We start from the raw sequence: 16,160 nt of genomic DNA, 5'->3' as shown, positions 1-16,160 counted from the left end.
CTTTTAGCTAAAAGTTCCGTAAAAAATACCAGATAAAATGTTTTTTTTTTTTTTTAAGTCTATTGGAAACGTTCCTTGCCTGGCGTTCTACTGGACAGGAGTTCGAGTCCCGCTTAAACTCGATAGTTCCTTTTAGTATCTGCAACCTCACCATCCTAGTGAGTTAAGAATGGGCTGTTTTGGCTACCCTATAGGTCTGCTTACCGAGTCATCAACAGCCATTGCCTGACCCTCCCTGGTCCTAGCTTGGGCGCTGATGTTAGTCTCTAGAGAATTGTCCTGCTAAGCCATTGTTCCCATCCCTTGCCTCTGCCATTCACGAGAGGCCTTTAAACTAGAACTCCACTTTCCAAATATTAATCAGAAATATGAAGTTTTTAATATACTCGGTTTTAAAAATTAGTTTTCTCTAAGCTTGGAACTCTCCACATACTTGCGCGTTCCTTTAAAGGCTTTAAAACCATTGTTCTCTAGTCTTGGGTAGTGCCATAACCTCTGTACCATGGCCTTCCACTGTCTTGGGTTAGAGTTCTCTTGCTTGAGGGTACACCCGGGCACACTTCTATCTAGTTTCTCTTCCTCTTGTTTTGTTAAAGTTTTTATTGTTTTATAGGAAATATCTATTTTAATGTTACTATACTTAAAATATTCTATTTTTCTTTATTTCCTTTCCTCACTGGGCTATTTTCCCTGTTGGGGCCCCTGGGCTTAGAGCATCCTGCTTTTCCAACTAGGGTTGTAGCTTAGCATTTAATAATAATAATAATGATAAAAAGCCACTCATGAAGGGCAGAGGCAAGAGACAGTGACATTGCCCTATCAAGCAGGACAATGCCCTAGAGACTGACCATATATTCATATGATGAACACCCAAACCCCTTCTTCACCCAAGCTAGGACCAAGGAGGGCCAAGCCATGGCTGCTGATGACTCAGCAGATAGACCTATAGGCTCCCCCAAACTCCCCATCCTTAGCTCCCAAGGCTGGTGAAGTTACAGACACTAAAGGTACTAGCGAGTCTGAGCGGGACTCGAACCCCAATTTTGACTTTTTGTAGCTGTTAGAATATTTTTGTTTACCTGTATTTGTTTATGTTCAAATGTTTATGTTTAGACTTACGCTAATGAGAGCGTAACTTACGCAAAATATACATCTGTATACGTCACATCATTGAAGAATTGCTGATGATAATTGTTCAATACAAATATAAACAGCTTTGTTTGAGCAGAAGGGACAATACGCAAATCACATCTATAGCTGTTACATCGTTAGGAATTGTTTCCAATTCCAACTGGATTTGGTTTTTATCTAAACATAAACAGTTTTGTTTACCTTATCTAAACATAAACAGTTTTGTTTACCTTATCTAAACATAAACAGTTTTGTGGTTCTTATCTAAACATAAACAGTTTTGTGGTTCTTATCTAAACATAAACAGTTTTGTTTACCTTATTAAACATAAACAGTTTTGTTTACCTTATCTAAACATAAACACTTTTGTTTACCTTATCTAAACATAAACAGTTTTGTGGTTCTTATCTAAACATAAACAGTTTTGTTTACCTTATCTAAACATAAACACTTTTGTTTACCTTATCTAAACATAAACAGTTTTGTGGTTCTTATCTAAACATAAACAGTTTTGTTTACCTTATCTAAACATAAACAGTTTTGTGGTTCTTATCTAAACATAAACAGTTTTGTTTACCTTATCTAAACGATCCTATTTACCACTAACAATCAACTCACAAACACAAACAACAATAAACTAGAATGGTCATTCGGTAGAGCGCATACCTTCGCCTATATCAATTTGTGTCATAAGATAGGAAATTAAATTATGAACATTTTGGCGCAAATTTCATGCAAATTATATAAATGGCTACGATATGGCAAAAAGACGTTTTGACCTTTACGTGACCCTGACCTTGACCTTTGACCGAATCACTCCCAAAATCTAATGAAATCTTCTATGGATCGTGACCAATCCTCCCCAACCAAATTTTATGAAACTCGGTTAAATGGTTTTTGAGTTATGCGAACCACAAAAAAAAAAAAATAACAAACAAACACACATACAAACATACGTTGATTTATCCAAAAAACCTCTCTCTCTCTCTCTCTCTCTCTCTCTCTCTCTCTCATATAGTTAACTCTAATATATAATCATTTTATCAACAAACTAACATACATTGATTTATCCAAGAAACCTCTCTCTCTCTCTCTCTCTCTCTCTCTCTCTCTCATAATTAACTCTAATATATGATCATTTTATCAACAAACAAACATACGTTGATTTATCCAAGAAATCTCTCTCTCTCTCTCTCTCTCTCTCTCTCTCTCTCATAGTTAACTCTAATACATAATCATTTTACCAACAAACAAACATACATTGATTTATCCAAGAAACCTCTCTCTCTCTCTCTCTCTCTCTCTCTCTCTCTCTCTCTCAGAGTTAACTCTAATATATAATCATTTTATCAACAAACTAACATACGTTGATTTATCCAAGAAACCCTTTTCTCTCTCTCTCTCTCTCTCTCTCTCTCTCTCTCTCTCCCATAGTTAACTCTAATATATAATCATTTTATTAACAAGCATGTCAACCAATTATTCCAACCTCACCCCGCGTTCAATAGTGAATAATATATATTTCAATTATATATTTCACAATATTGATGGAGCTTCATCCGGCCTGCAATTACAATCTGGAATAAAAGGTATTAATTGGTCACAGTCAAAAGGATTCAACATTCGAGATAGGGTCTCTTCTCTGCCAGCTGATTCTCGAATTATTTTTCATTGGACGTGTATGATCAAGGTTTTGATTAGGTCGTTGGTGGTGAGATGTGCGTGTATGTATGTATGTATGTATGCATACGAAATATGTATGTGTGTATCTTAGTGTACACAAACACACACACACACACACACACACATATATATATATATATATATATATGTGTGTGTGTGTGTGTGTGATTGTGTTTACATATATATGACTATTTATGTATATGTATATACAATATACTTTATATGTATATATATATGTATATATATGAATTATGTGTGTATATATATATATATATATATACATATATTCTTTTTATTCATATTGATTCACACGTATGTACAAACATCTTGAAATCGTCATGATTAATTAAAGTACAATCAAAATCAACGCTTATATCTTTACAGCCGAATGACCCAAACAGTTTAATGCTTACCCTTATTTCTATCCATCTAAGGTTCGAATCCCTGGAGGGCTAGAAATATTGATCACATATATATTTTTCCATGTTGGAGCCCTTGGGCTTATAGCGTCCTGCTTTTCCAACTGGGGTTGTGGCTTAGCTAATAATAATATTAATGATAATGACAATAATAATAATAATAATATACTACTTCAATATTACAATAAATCCAAATACAGTGTATATATATATATATATATATATATATATATATATATATATATATATATATATATATATATATATATAAATTATATATATATATATATATGTGTGTGTGTGTATCCGTTTCTGAGTGGGGATACATTAACGCAATTAAGGGGTACTAGTCAGATCCACCCATACTAGGTCGGTTTGCTGTGAGCGATGAGACAAAAATCTCCCACCATCACCAACATGCAATTGGCCGGCATGGTGATAAAAATGTCCAAACCCCAGACATGAATAAAGACATGTCTGAGGCCTTTGTCATGCATTTATTATTGTAGATAGATAGATAGATAGATTTTTAATGTTTCTTTAACTTTGTATGACTTTTAAAATTTTAGTAGTGATTCTCGAAAGCAAATTCCCCTTTGAGAAACACATTAAGTCATTGTCTTCTTCTATTGTACAAAAAAATAGCTTATTGAGAAAGTCTTGTTAAGATTTTCGGTGATAAACCTATTCTGAAAAAAAGTGTTTTAATTCTTAAACTAAAGAAATATCAGGCAAGTGAACGTGAAAAAAATATATCACAAACTATATTCTTCTAACCCTAAAGACGAATTTCCAAAAATAAAAGAGAGTGGGACAAAATAGGGACTTTAAAATTGAATTGGAAACAAGGTTTTTTGGGGAAAAGTGTGAGAAAGGATCGCAACTCGAAAATATTTTGGAGGAAAACTAGAAAAAAAAGTAAAATAAAAAGAAATTGAAGAGAAATTTTATTTTAAATGTAAAGTTTTGAAAGTTTGGCTTCTCCGGAAATTATTTTTCATGAAATTATCTATCATGGTGTTAATGTATTTCAGGAAATGTTATTTTCTTTAAACAAGAAAAAGGAAAAAGGAAAAAGATTGAAAGGAAATATGAATGTTAATGTAAAGTTTGGCTTTTACAGAAAGTATTTTTCTTGAAATGTGCAATATGGTGTCAGTTTCATTGCATGAAATGTTAATTGTCTGATCAACAAAAACAGGGAAATGTGATGGCAAATGTAAAGTTTGGCTTCTCCAGAAATTATTTTTTATGAAATGTGCAATATGGTGTCAGTTTCATTGCATGAAATGTTATTTGTCTGATCAACAATAACTGGGAAATGTGATTGCAAATGTAAAGGTTTAGCTTCTCCAGAAATTATTTTTCATGAAATGTGCAATATGGTGTCAGTGTCATTGCATGAAATGTTATGTCTGATCAACAATAACAGGGAAGTGTGATTGCAAATATAAAGTTTGGCTTCTCCAGAAAGTATTTTTCATGAAATGTGCAATATGGTGACAGTTTCATTGCATGAAATGTTATTTGTCTGATCAACAATAACAGGGAAGTGTGATTGCAAATATAAAGTTTGGCTTCTCCAGAAAATATTTTTCATGAAATGTGCAATACGGTGTCAGTTTCATTGCATGAAATGTTATTTGTCTGATCAATAATAACAGGGAAATGTGATTGCAAACGTAAAGTTTGGCTTCTCCAGAAATTATTTTTCATGAAATGTGCAATACGGTGTCAGTTTCATTGCATGAAATGTTATCTGTCTGATCAACAATAACAGGGAAATGTGATGGCAAATGTAAAGTTTGGCTTTTACAGATATTATTTTTCATGAAATGTGCAATATAGTGTCAGTGTCATTACATGAAACGTTATTTGTCTGATTAACAATGAAAAGGAATTATGAATACAAATTCAAATTGAAAATATCAGAATTTATTTAACGAGTAACTTGTAAAATTACCCAAAATATTTGTATGATATTTAAATGATTTATCATCTTTTCTTGAGGAATTTATTTAACAAGATTACTTTGATATAGTTCCTAAGAAGTTCTTAATCTTTTACCTCCGCAAACGAAGTTGGAAGGAGGTTATGTTTTACCCCTGTTTGTGTGTTTGTTTGTGAACAGCTTCCTGGACACAGTTTTACCCGTAGAGTAATGAAACTTGCAGGAATTAACTGTTATGTAAAATGCTGGAAATAATAAAATTTTGGAAGGTCAAGGTCAATGGTCAGGGTCAAAGTCAAAGGTCAAGGTCAAGGTCACGGTCAAGCAAAATGTCCAGTTCAGTTTGTTTGTGAACAGCTTCCTGGCCACAATTTTACCCGTAGAGTAATGAAACTTGCAGGGATTAACTGTTATGTAAAATGCTGGAAATAATAAAAATTTGGAAGGTCAAGGTCAATGGTCAGGGTCAAAGGTTAAGGTCAAATGTCAAGGTCAAAGCTTAAGGTCAAAGCTCAAAGGTCAAAGGTCAAGCAAAATGTCCATTTCAAGTAATCAGGCATAAGTTTGGACAGTTGTCACAGAGACTTCAAACTTGGTTCATATTTGAGTGTATGAAAATCCACGCCAATTAGTACATGTTAAAATCAAAGGTCAAGGTCAAGAAAAAGGTCGAGAAATAAGCTGACGCAGTGGAGGTCTGCGCTCTACTGAGTACCCCTCTGCTTATTCCTGTAGTACAATGTAGTCTTCTGATCATATCTGCAGTTCTAAGGACACTCCAAAATCAAACCATTGTTCTCTAGTCTTGGGTAGTGCCATAACCTCTATACCATGGCCTTCCACTGTCTTGGGTTAGAGTTCTCTTGCTTGAGGGTACACTCGGGCACACTTCTATCTAGTTTCTCTTCCTCTTGTTTTGTTAAAGTTTTTATAGTTTTTATTGGAAATATTTACTTTAATGTTGTTACTATACTTAAAATATTTTACTTTCTTTATTTCCTTTCCTCACTGGCCTATTTTCCCTATTGGAGCCCCTGGGCTTATAGCATCCTGCTTTTCCAACTAGGGTTGTAGCTTAGCGTTTAATAATAATAATGATAATAAAATCATATTTTCCGGATTTTTTTAAGTCATTTGTGTGGTGTTACTAAACCAATCTTTCGATAGAGTATATCATTTTAAATATTCTATAAGAATTCTATGATGTTTTTTCTTTTATATATTATTTTCCTTAAATATACAGTTTTTTTCATTCCTTATGTACGTCATCATCATCATCATTATCATTATCATTATCGTTATCATTATTATCATTATTATCATTATCATTATCATTATCGTTGTTGTGTTGTTGTTATACAGAGGAGATTATTATTATTATCATCCTCAGCATCATCATCATCATCATCATTATCATTATCATCATCATTATCATTATTATTGTTGTTGTTGTTGTTGTTGTTGTTGTTGTTGTTGTTGTTGTTGTGGTTGTTGCTGTTGTTGCTGTTGTTGCTGTTGTTGTTGTGGTTGTTGCTGTTGTGAATGAATGAATGATTTAAAGTTTTCAGGCATCCTGACATCTAAGGTCATTGACGCCGGTGTTGCTGTTGTTGTTGTTGTTGTTCACGCGCACGATCCTTTACGTGCAACCGCCCAGGTATTACCCATTACCTAACAAATACTATCACCATCCTTTCGAAATACTGCCTCAGGACGTCCTTCTCATGAGGAAGAATGTTATCCCACTAAAGATCAAGGAAGCCGAGGCGAGAGTTGTATCCCGCTTCGATAGACCCCATAATCTCATTCGCTGCAATGAGATTTTCACCCTTAAGGTATGGAATGATGAGGCCGCTTCCCTAAGACGAACCGGGAATAGGGAAATTCGAATTCCCGGGAGAGCGAATGTGTCATTTCCTCCTAGATACGATTCATTATAGGAAATGGGACGATGAGATTGAAATGTGAAGAGGAGTTGATAGCTAACCTGGATGTGGTATACGCTTTGGCGTAAGTGAGACATTTAATGGTAGTTTTATCGTGTAGAAAAAAACAAATGACGATCATGCTTGTGAAATAGAACATAAATAGGTTGGACAGAGGATTTAAAACGTAAAGGGAGATTAGTTCACCAAACTTTCAACTGGGCTCCACAAGGCACTAGAAGAGTTGGAAGACCAAGGCCTACATGGCTGAGGACTATTAAGCGTGAAGTTATTTCATAAAGAGGTAGATGGAGAAGGTTTAGGTATGCTCTTCGTACTCCCCAAGAGAGATTAGTTCACCAAACTTTCAACTGGGCTCCACGAGGCACTAGAAGAGTTGGGAGACCCAAGCCTACATGGCTGAGGAATATGAAGCCTTAAGTAGGAGATGATGAATGGGGAAGTATCGATTTAAAAGGTCAAGATAGAGAAGACGAGGAATCTAAAGGAGGCTCTTACAACTGGGCTCCACAAGGCACTAGAAGAGTTGGAAGACCCAGGCCAACAGGGCTGTGGACGATGAAACGTGATGTAGGAGATGATGAATGGTGAAGTATTGATTTAAAAGGTCAAGATAGAGAAGACTGGTGAAATCTAACCGAGGCCCTTTGCGTCAATAGGCGTAGGAAGAGACGACGATGCAAGAACTTCTAAGGTATTTGACGTGTTACAGATGATCTCCCTGTGTAGGTGAATAAAACAATCAACCCCGTGGAGGCTTTATTGCACAGGAGGCTCACCCATGATTCAGCTTTCAAGATATGAATGTATTGGAGACTCCTATGTTGTTGTTGAGTTGTTTGTTTCTTCAGCTTTTCAGCAGCATAGAGATTTACTATGGCGAGGAAGCCTCTAAATGTTATGCATTTTACATGCTTACAAATATAATCATTATTCACATTTTCAATATACTTTTTGCCTTAGGCTAACAAGTATTTTTTATCATTAAAGGGTTGTAGCTTAACTAGTAATAATAATAATAATAATAATAATAATAATAATAATAATAATAATATTATTATTGTGTCTGGGAGCGCAAGACCCTTAAGTTGAATACTTGACTGGTTTTGAGCTCCGGGAACCTGTCGTCCAGAAAGGGGTGAATTGGAAATCTGTCTCAGAGCTTGACATCCACCTAACTTATATGAGTGACTGTACAGTTGGACTATTCAACATATAACCATTGCTCTTTAGGATCTAAGTTGCCATGCATTAAAACCATTAGATAAAACAATCTAAGTAACTTTATTTGAAAATTCATTTTATACATAAAATAAATACAAATAGTTCATTGTTTGTCATATAACAAACTAAGATTAGTTTAAGATTGCCATATAGGCCTACTGTGTGTGACATAAGCTCATGTTTTGATAATCTGCCAGGACTAGGATATAAATTTTTAAGAAAAAAAATTGTCTTCAGAATAAGTCAAAACATTATTTTAAATTATGAATTTTATAAATTTTTAAGAAAAAAAAAATTGTCTTCAGAATAAGTCAAAACATTATTTTGAATTATACATTTTATAAATTTTTAAGAAAAAAAAAAGTCTTCAGAATAAGTCAAAACATTATTTCAAATTATACATTTTATAAATTTTTAAGAAAAAAAAAGTCTTCAGAATAAGTCAAAACATTATTTTAGATTATAAATTTTATAAATTTTTAAGAAAATTGTCTTCAGAATAAGTCAAAACATTATTCCAAATTACAAATTTTATAAATTTTTAAGAAAAAAAATTGTCTTCAGAATAAGTCAAAACATTATTTTGAATTATAAATTTTATAAATTTCTAAGAAAATTGTCTTCAGAATAAGTCAAAATATTATTCCAAATTATACATTTTATAAATTTTTAAGAAAATAAAAAGTCTCCAGAATAAGTCAAAACATTATTCCAAATTATAAATTTTATAAATTTTTAAGAAAATTGTCTTCAGAATAAGTCAAAACATTATTACAAATTATACATTTTATAGATTTTTAAGAAAAATAATTAGTCTTCAGAATAAGTCAAAACATTATTCCAAATTATACATTTTAGAAATTGTTAAGAAAAAATGGTCTTCAGAATAAGTCAAAACATTATTCCAAATTATAAATTTTATAAATTTTTAAGAAAACAGTCTTCAGAATAAGTCAAAACATTATTTTAAATTGTACATTTTATAAATTTTTAAGAAAACAGTCTTCAGAATAAGTCAAAACATTATTTTGAATTATACATTTTATTAATTTAAGAAAAAAAATTGTCTTCAGAATAAGTCAAAACATTATTCCAAATTATACATTTTATAAATTTTTAAGAAAAAATGGTCTTCAGAATAAGTCAAAACATTATTTTGAATTATACATTATTAATTTCTAAGAAGAAAAAAAATTGTCTTCAGAATAAGTCAAAACATTATTTTAAACTATACAAATGTAAAATCTTGAAAAATTGGATATGTCTCATGAAGACTTGTAAGGTTGGGTATTTTTTTTTTTTTTTTTTTTTTTTTTTTTTTTTTTTTTTTAGATGGGATAACTAGATCAGCGAGATATTAAAGGTTCTTTCCTTCAAACAAAATCCAAAAACCTTTAAAATTGGATATATCTAATGAAGACAAAGTTATTATTTTCTTTAAAAGTGATAAAAACTATATCAGTGAGATACTTCAAGTTCTTTTCTTCAAACAAAATCAGTCAAAATCCTATTGGCTAAATTTTTTTTTACCTAAAATGGAGTTTAAAAATTAAAATCTCAGTTTACGATTTAAGGTTATGTTATTTAAAAACCAAGGTTTTAAAAACTCTTTGGTTGTGAAATTTAAAAGTATTAGATTATTTCCTCATAAAACCGTAAGAAATCGGTCAGTCAACTACGTACAAAAGTTAGTTAGAAAAATCGATAAATATAAATAAATTATGGTATATACAATCTTAAACTCAAATATAAAATGAGAGAAAAGCAAACAAAACGCATATTGGCAAGTAATTAGGGCTAAAAAAAATATATTACAAAATGTGGTGATATTAGCAAGTTTTTGACAGCATGAAACTGATAATGCCAAATTAAAATCTCTTCACAAAATGTCATATTTTACGATACTGCCAAAGTGAAATATAGTATTTAGTATTTTGTATCATATTTCATTAAAATCCCTACAACATCTAGTGCCATATGAGAGGTTTTCTTTGACTTTTTTTTTTAACTAATATCATATTTTTCTTGCAGCCAGAACTTTATAGACAAGGCAAGATCGAAAGGGAAAATCTGCGTGCTCGCCGGAATGCTCTTCTCAATCTTGGATATGAACTGCGAACTGATCTCTTCGATGAGCTCAGACTTCCTTGTGTTAGCTGCAACGATTTTCGGCACCATTAGCTTCCAATTAAGGCCAGTGAGCGGCGACAGTCTCATCGTAACACTCCGAACGTACTGCGACTTGCGCAAGTCCCCGATGAATTCGTTCATCTCTTCTATGCCCGTCCAACGACTGGTGATGAGGACTTGCGACAGGGGGAACTTCAATACCATTTCTTTAACGACCTCTTTAGCTTCGTCGGTAGCCCCATCGAAGCCGTCCACTAGCCAAAGGATCTTGGAGGATACCAGCCCATTCAAGACTGCCTGGTCATCAGTCCCCTTTGGGAAGTATTCGAAGTTGAGGATAGACTCTAGATTTGGGATATCTTCTTTCGTTTTCACCTTATCTACTTCGAAAACGATCGCTGCATGGAAATCCTTTATATTGAGAACATCTTCGGCTTCGTGGAATATCCACTGATAATTCAGATAGTTAACTAAAGATGTCTTACCCGAACCTTGAGCTCCGAAGATGACGAACACCTTCGGCTTGTGGAGATTCGTGGCGGGGTCGAAGTCACCGTGAAACTCAGTGAAATCAGTGGCGAAGAGGTCGTTGACGCTGATCTTGTGATTGTCACCCCATTCTAGGGTCATTGGCAGGTAGGTTTCGTAAGCATTTGCCACTTGGTTGTCGAATATGTCCACGGTGTGGATCTTGGAGAATTCTACCAGCGAGAGACGCATCGCTTGCAGGCAAGTGCCGAAAGATGGGTTGGTCAAGTTGTCAAACAGTATGTTGTCCTGAGACATCTGTTGGAAAAATAAAAAATGATTGGTTAAGTCAATAGGGTATGTTGGAAAATAAAGAAAGTAATGATTGATTAAGACGATAGAGTATGTTGGAAAATTAAGATGAAAGGGTATGTTGGATAATTAAGAAAGTAATGATTGATTAAGACAATAGGGTATGTTAGAAAATAAAGAAAGTAATGGTTGGTTAAGACGATAGAGTATGTTGGAAAATTTAAGATGAAAGGGTATGTTGGAAAATAAAATAATTAATGATTGATTAAGACAATATGGTATGTTGGATAATAAAGAAAGTAATGGTTGGTTAAGACGATAGGGTATGTTGAATAATAAAGAAAGTAATGGTTGATTAAGACAATAGGGTATGTTTGGAAATAAAGAAAGTAATGATTGATTAAGACAATAGGGTATGTTTGGAAAATAAAGAAAGTAATGATTGATTAAGACGATAGAGTATGTTGGAAAATTTAAGATGAAAGGGTGTGATGGAAAATAAAATAATTAATGATTGATTAAGTCAATAGGGTATGTTGGATAATAAAGAAAGTAATGATTGATTAAGACAACAGGGTATGTTGGATAATAAAGAAAATAATGATTGATTAAGACAACAGGGTATGTTGGATAATAAAGAAAGTAATGATTGATTAAGACAATAGGGTATGTTGGAAAACAAAGAAAGTAATGATTGATTAAGACGATAGAGTATGTTGGAAAATTTAAGATGAAAGGGTATGATGTAAAATAAAATAATTAATGATTGATTAAGACAATAGGGTATGTTTGGAAATAAAGAAAGTAATGATTTATTAAGACAATAGGGTATTTTTGGAAATTAAGTAAGTAATGATTGAATAAGACAATAGGGTTTGTTGGAAAGTAATGGTTAAGACGAAAGGGTATGTTGGAAAATAAAGAAAGTAATGATTGATTAAGATATGGTCTTTCCTGGAGGTATTAAAGGACTGGCTATTTTTCACAAGCAACTACAGAACATCTCTCACTCCATATTTTAGTATAAACTTAGAATATCCTTTAAAATAGATGGAATATAGTAAGACAAGCAAGTCAGAGAAATCATCTAACATTAATGCTATCATATAATGAATAAATGGAAAAGCCATTCGCAAAATGTTAAGCACAATAGTTCACCAATAAAATACATTTGTTGAATCCTCGCATAGGCCTACATACTTCTAGTAGGGGAAGTGGTCATTGAACTATCAACTACATCGTCGTGGAAGCTATACTAGAGGTTAAACATGTACGGGTATAGTTTAATTTTACTTTAATTGCTATTTTCCTGGTTCTATTAAACAGAAATTCTGTGACCCACAGGGCATACAAGTTTGGTGTGTACATTCGAATTGGTCATTGAACTAGCAACTACATCGTAGTGGAAGCTAAACTAGAGGTTAAACATGTACGAGTATAGTTTAATTTTACTTTTAATTGCTGTTTTCCTGGTTCTATTAAACAAATTCTATGCCCTACAGGGCATACAAGATAAGTTTGGTGTGTACATTCTTAGGTAGTTATAGAATCATAAGAGTAAATACAACAGCGAATAACTTCAAAAATGTAAAAAAAAAGAAATGTAAGAAGCTTTAAGTTGTAATGTCCTTTACGGTGCAAACGAGCTAAAATAACCCTCACTGCGACTAGCAATGTTGATCTCAATTATGTTAGCGTGAAGGACAGATTTTCAAACCAAGCTCATCAAAGAGCAGACTGAATAGAAGACAATTTTAGTTTGTTACTGTGATTTAACAAAGTCTCTCACTCTCTCACACACAGACACTTTGTCTAAATGCCACGCACTTGGTTTAAATGTCTCACACTTGGACTGGTTTAAATGTCTCACACTTGGGCTGGTCTAAAGGCCACGCACTTGGGCTGGTCTAAAGGCCACGCACTTGGGCTGGTCTAAAGGCCACGCACTTGGGCTGGTCTAAAGGCCACGCACTTGGGCTGGTCTAAAGGCCACGCACTTGGGCTGGTCTAAAGGCCACGCACTTGGGCTGGTCTAAAGGCCACGCACTTGGGCTGGTCTAAAGGCCACGCACTTGGTCTGGTCTAAAGGCCACGCACTTGGTCTGGTCTAAAGGCCACGCACTTGGTCTGGTCTAAAGGCCACGCACTTGGTCTAAAGGCCACGCACTTGGTCTAAAGGCCACGCACTTGGTCTAAAGGCCACGCACTTGGTCTAAAGGCCACGCACTTGGTCTAAAGGCCACGCACTTGGTCTAAAGGCCACGCACTTGGTCTAAAGGCCACGCACTTGGTCTAAAGGCCACGCACTTTTGGTTTAAATGCCACACTTTTGGTTTAAATGTCAACAAAACCTATCAATGATTAATTAACACAGATAGAACTATTTTAAGAATATCAGGCAAATACACAAACAACCCTGTTTTAAAAGGGTACACCAACTCACTTTCTTGACGAAGACGAGAAAAGCACTCGAAAAAAACACACAACACAAGATGAAACTCCTTCAAATATTGAAATGAAAAGCCAAGGTATGTACTCTGAACGTGGAAGAATAACTTTGACAATATAATTTGGGGCTCTTACGGCATCACCTCTGTTTATTCCCTAAAAAAAAAAAAAAGTTTCATTTCACTTAGAGAAAAGTAACATTTCCCTTGTTATAATTGCTAGAGTATAGTCTACGACGACTGTTAATGATAGTTTCGGAATTCATGATAACAGTTGTTTAGGAATTCTCTCTCTCTCTCTCTCTCTCTCTCTCTCTCTCTCTCTCTCTCTCTCTCTCTCTCTCTCTCTCTCTCTCTCTCTCTCTCTCTCTCTCTCTCTCTCAGGTTATAATAAACTGTCGAAACACTGACGAATTTAGACGAAATGAGAAGTAGGCTAATATTGATGACCTAGCCTGTATCTATTATTATTATTATTATTATTATTATTATTATTATTATTATTATTATTATTATTATTATTATTATTATTATTATTATTATTATTATTAGCTAAGCTACAACCCTAATTGGATAAGCAAGATGCTATAATCCCAAGGGCTCCAACAGGGAAAAATAGCATGGATAATTAGCGATTGCCTAATTGAGTATTAGTGAGTTTTCATATTAAACTATTTTAGCTTTTTTTTAGAGTATTACATTAGTAGGAGCTCAGCTCACAATCTCTTGTTGGAATTGTAGAAATTCAGATTGTTATATTTTTGGTGTCTAGGAGAACGTATATAATTCATGTTTGAAATAACTTTTTTTAATGAAACTAGGTTGTTTTATTGCTGAAATTTTTATTTTCATATTTTTACAATCGCGTAAGGCTCCTTATTCAATGCTTTCTCTGTCCTGGGTATATATTTAGTTACCATTTCTTCAAAATTTTAGTGTAATCTATTTATTTTAGTTTCCCATACAAATATTCCTACAGTTTTCTATGACTTCCCACAATGACTAGAATATCCGTTTTCTTTTACTATACGGGGTATTCTTAACTAGATATTTATTGCACATTCGTTTTTAATATCTCGTTGTTTTTTCATTTATATGTTTAATTTCTCTGTGTTATTATTGCACTTAAAGATGCAAAAAGTGTCAGATGTTATCAATGAATAGGAAAATAGCGTAAAAATGCATATTTTGTTTGTATTGCAATTGCTAATCTTTATGCTCGTCATAATAACATCAAATGCAATAAAATGATAAAAATATATATAAATTAAATTCCAATTTACTAATTGATTTTATATTGTCATTGTTTAAATATAACGGGGAACAGAAATCTTATAATTTTTCTTTTAATTTCTTCCTTTTTAATTTTATATAAATCTATGGGAGCCCGTAGTAGTAGGCCTACTATAACTAGAATGCTTTTGATTATCTGTCCAGCTCCATGGAAAGCTGTTACATAGATAACCCTTCATTACTACTGTTCAATCATTCATAACTGATATTTCAGGCTATCAATTTAGATAAGATTCGGACGATATTTTGATGTACCTTATTAGCCTCAAATTAAATCCCATCTTTGTAAATGAAGTTCCTCGTATTTGTATTTTAACTGATATCTATTTGATTTATACATTAAGAACGTATCTATTCGTATAGAATTAAAATATATATGTCTCTGCACTATTTAATTAATGAAAGTAAGGTGAAATAATCCATTTTCCTATGTATTACCGTATTTTAAAAGTTTGGTCGATATACTACCAGCTTTGAAATACCTGTCATTTGTCTGTTTATATATCTATTAAATACTCACAAACATCAATAGTAATTCAAATATAGATTTTGATGGATAAAATTGGAAAATTTCGAAATAATAACCGTTTAAAATTGTCTTTCTTTGAGTTTGAAATAGGCCAAGTTCATTTCTATAATCTAATATTTCTTAAATCACGCTTAAGAAAACTCACAGGAAATATATAAAATACATCTGTATTTTATTTGATAAAAGACTTTGCTTTTGCACAAACCAGATTTGCATCTAGAAGAAAAAGAAGAAAATTTTCAGCTGTTTGGGGACGTCACAGTGAGCATGCGCAGTTGCGCCAGGGTTGCCAGATATGGAGATTTATACCCTAGATTTGGAGACTTATCCCTACATTTGGGAATTTATCCTTAGGTTTGGGGATTTTGGATGACTGGTGACGATATTCTGTACATGTATCTATGAACAAGAAACAGATGATTAAGCCTTTATATTGTTGCAATTAGTTTATTTACAATTTCATCAAGTATAACGAGTAATTTCTGTATTAAAAGAAAATATATTTCTGGAAATGGGGATTTTTATCAAGAGTTTTAGGGAATTTTACACTAACCCACCTGGCAACACTGAGTTGCGCACCTCACAATTGTAAACATTGTGGCCTGAGCTGTCATTATGGACACAGAT

At 33.2% G+C, this 16,160-nt stretch overlaps 1 protein-coding gene across 1 annotated transcript; it reads right to left on the bottom strand.

Annotated features, from left to right (window-relative positions):
* Nucleotides 1-8,395: 8,395 nt before the first annotated feature.
* On the bottom strand, nt 8,396-13,846 carry LOC137635619 (uncharacterized). The gene is made up of 2 exons (XM_068368090.1): nt 13,708-13,846; nt 8,396-11,270 (listed from the first exon to the last, which is right to left on the bottom strand). Exon 2 carries the CDS (start codon nt 11,268-11,270, stop codon nt 10,359-10,361), a length of 912 nt encoding a protein of 303 aa, XP_068224191.1. The 5' UTR covers nt 13,708-13,846; the 3' UTR covers nt 8,396-10,358.
* Between the last annotated feature and the right edge of the window lie 2,314 nt (nt 13,847-16,160).

This window comes from Palaemon carinicauda, unplaced genomic scaffold, assembly GCF_036898095.1.
Source record: "Palaemon carinicauda isolate YSFRI2023 unplaced genomic scaffold, ASM3689809v2 scaffold149, whole genome shotgun sequence".
Taxonomy (NCBI): Eukaryota; Metazoa; Arthropoda; class Malacostraca; order Decapoda; family Palaemonidae; genus Palaemon; species Palaemon carinicauda.
The sequence above is the reverse complement of the archived record's forward strand: the minus strand, read 5'-3'. Positions and strand labels throughout refer to the sequence as shown.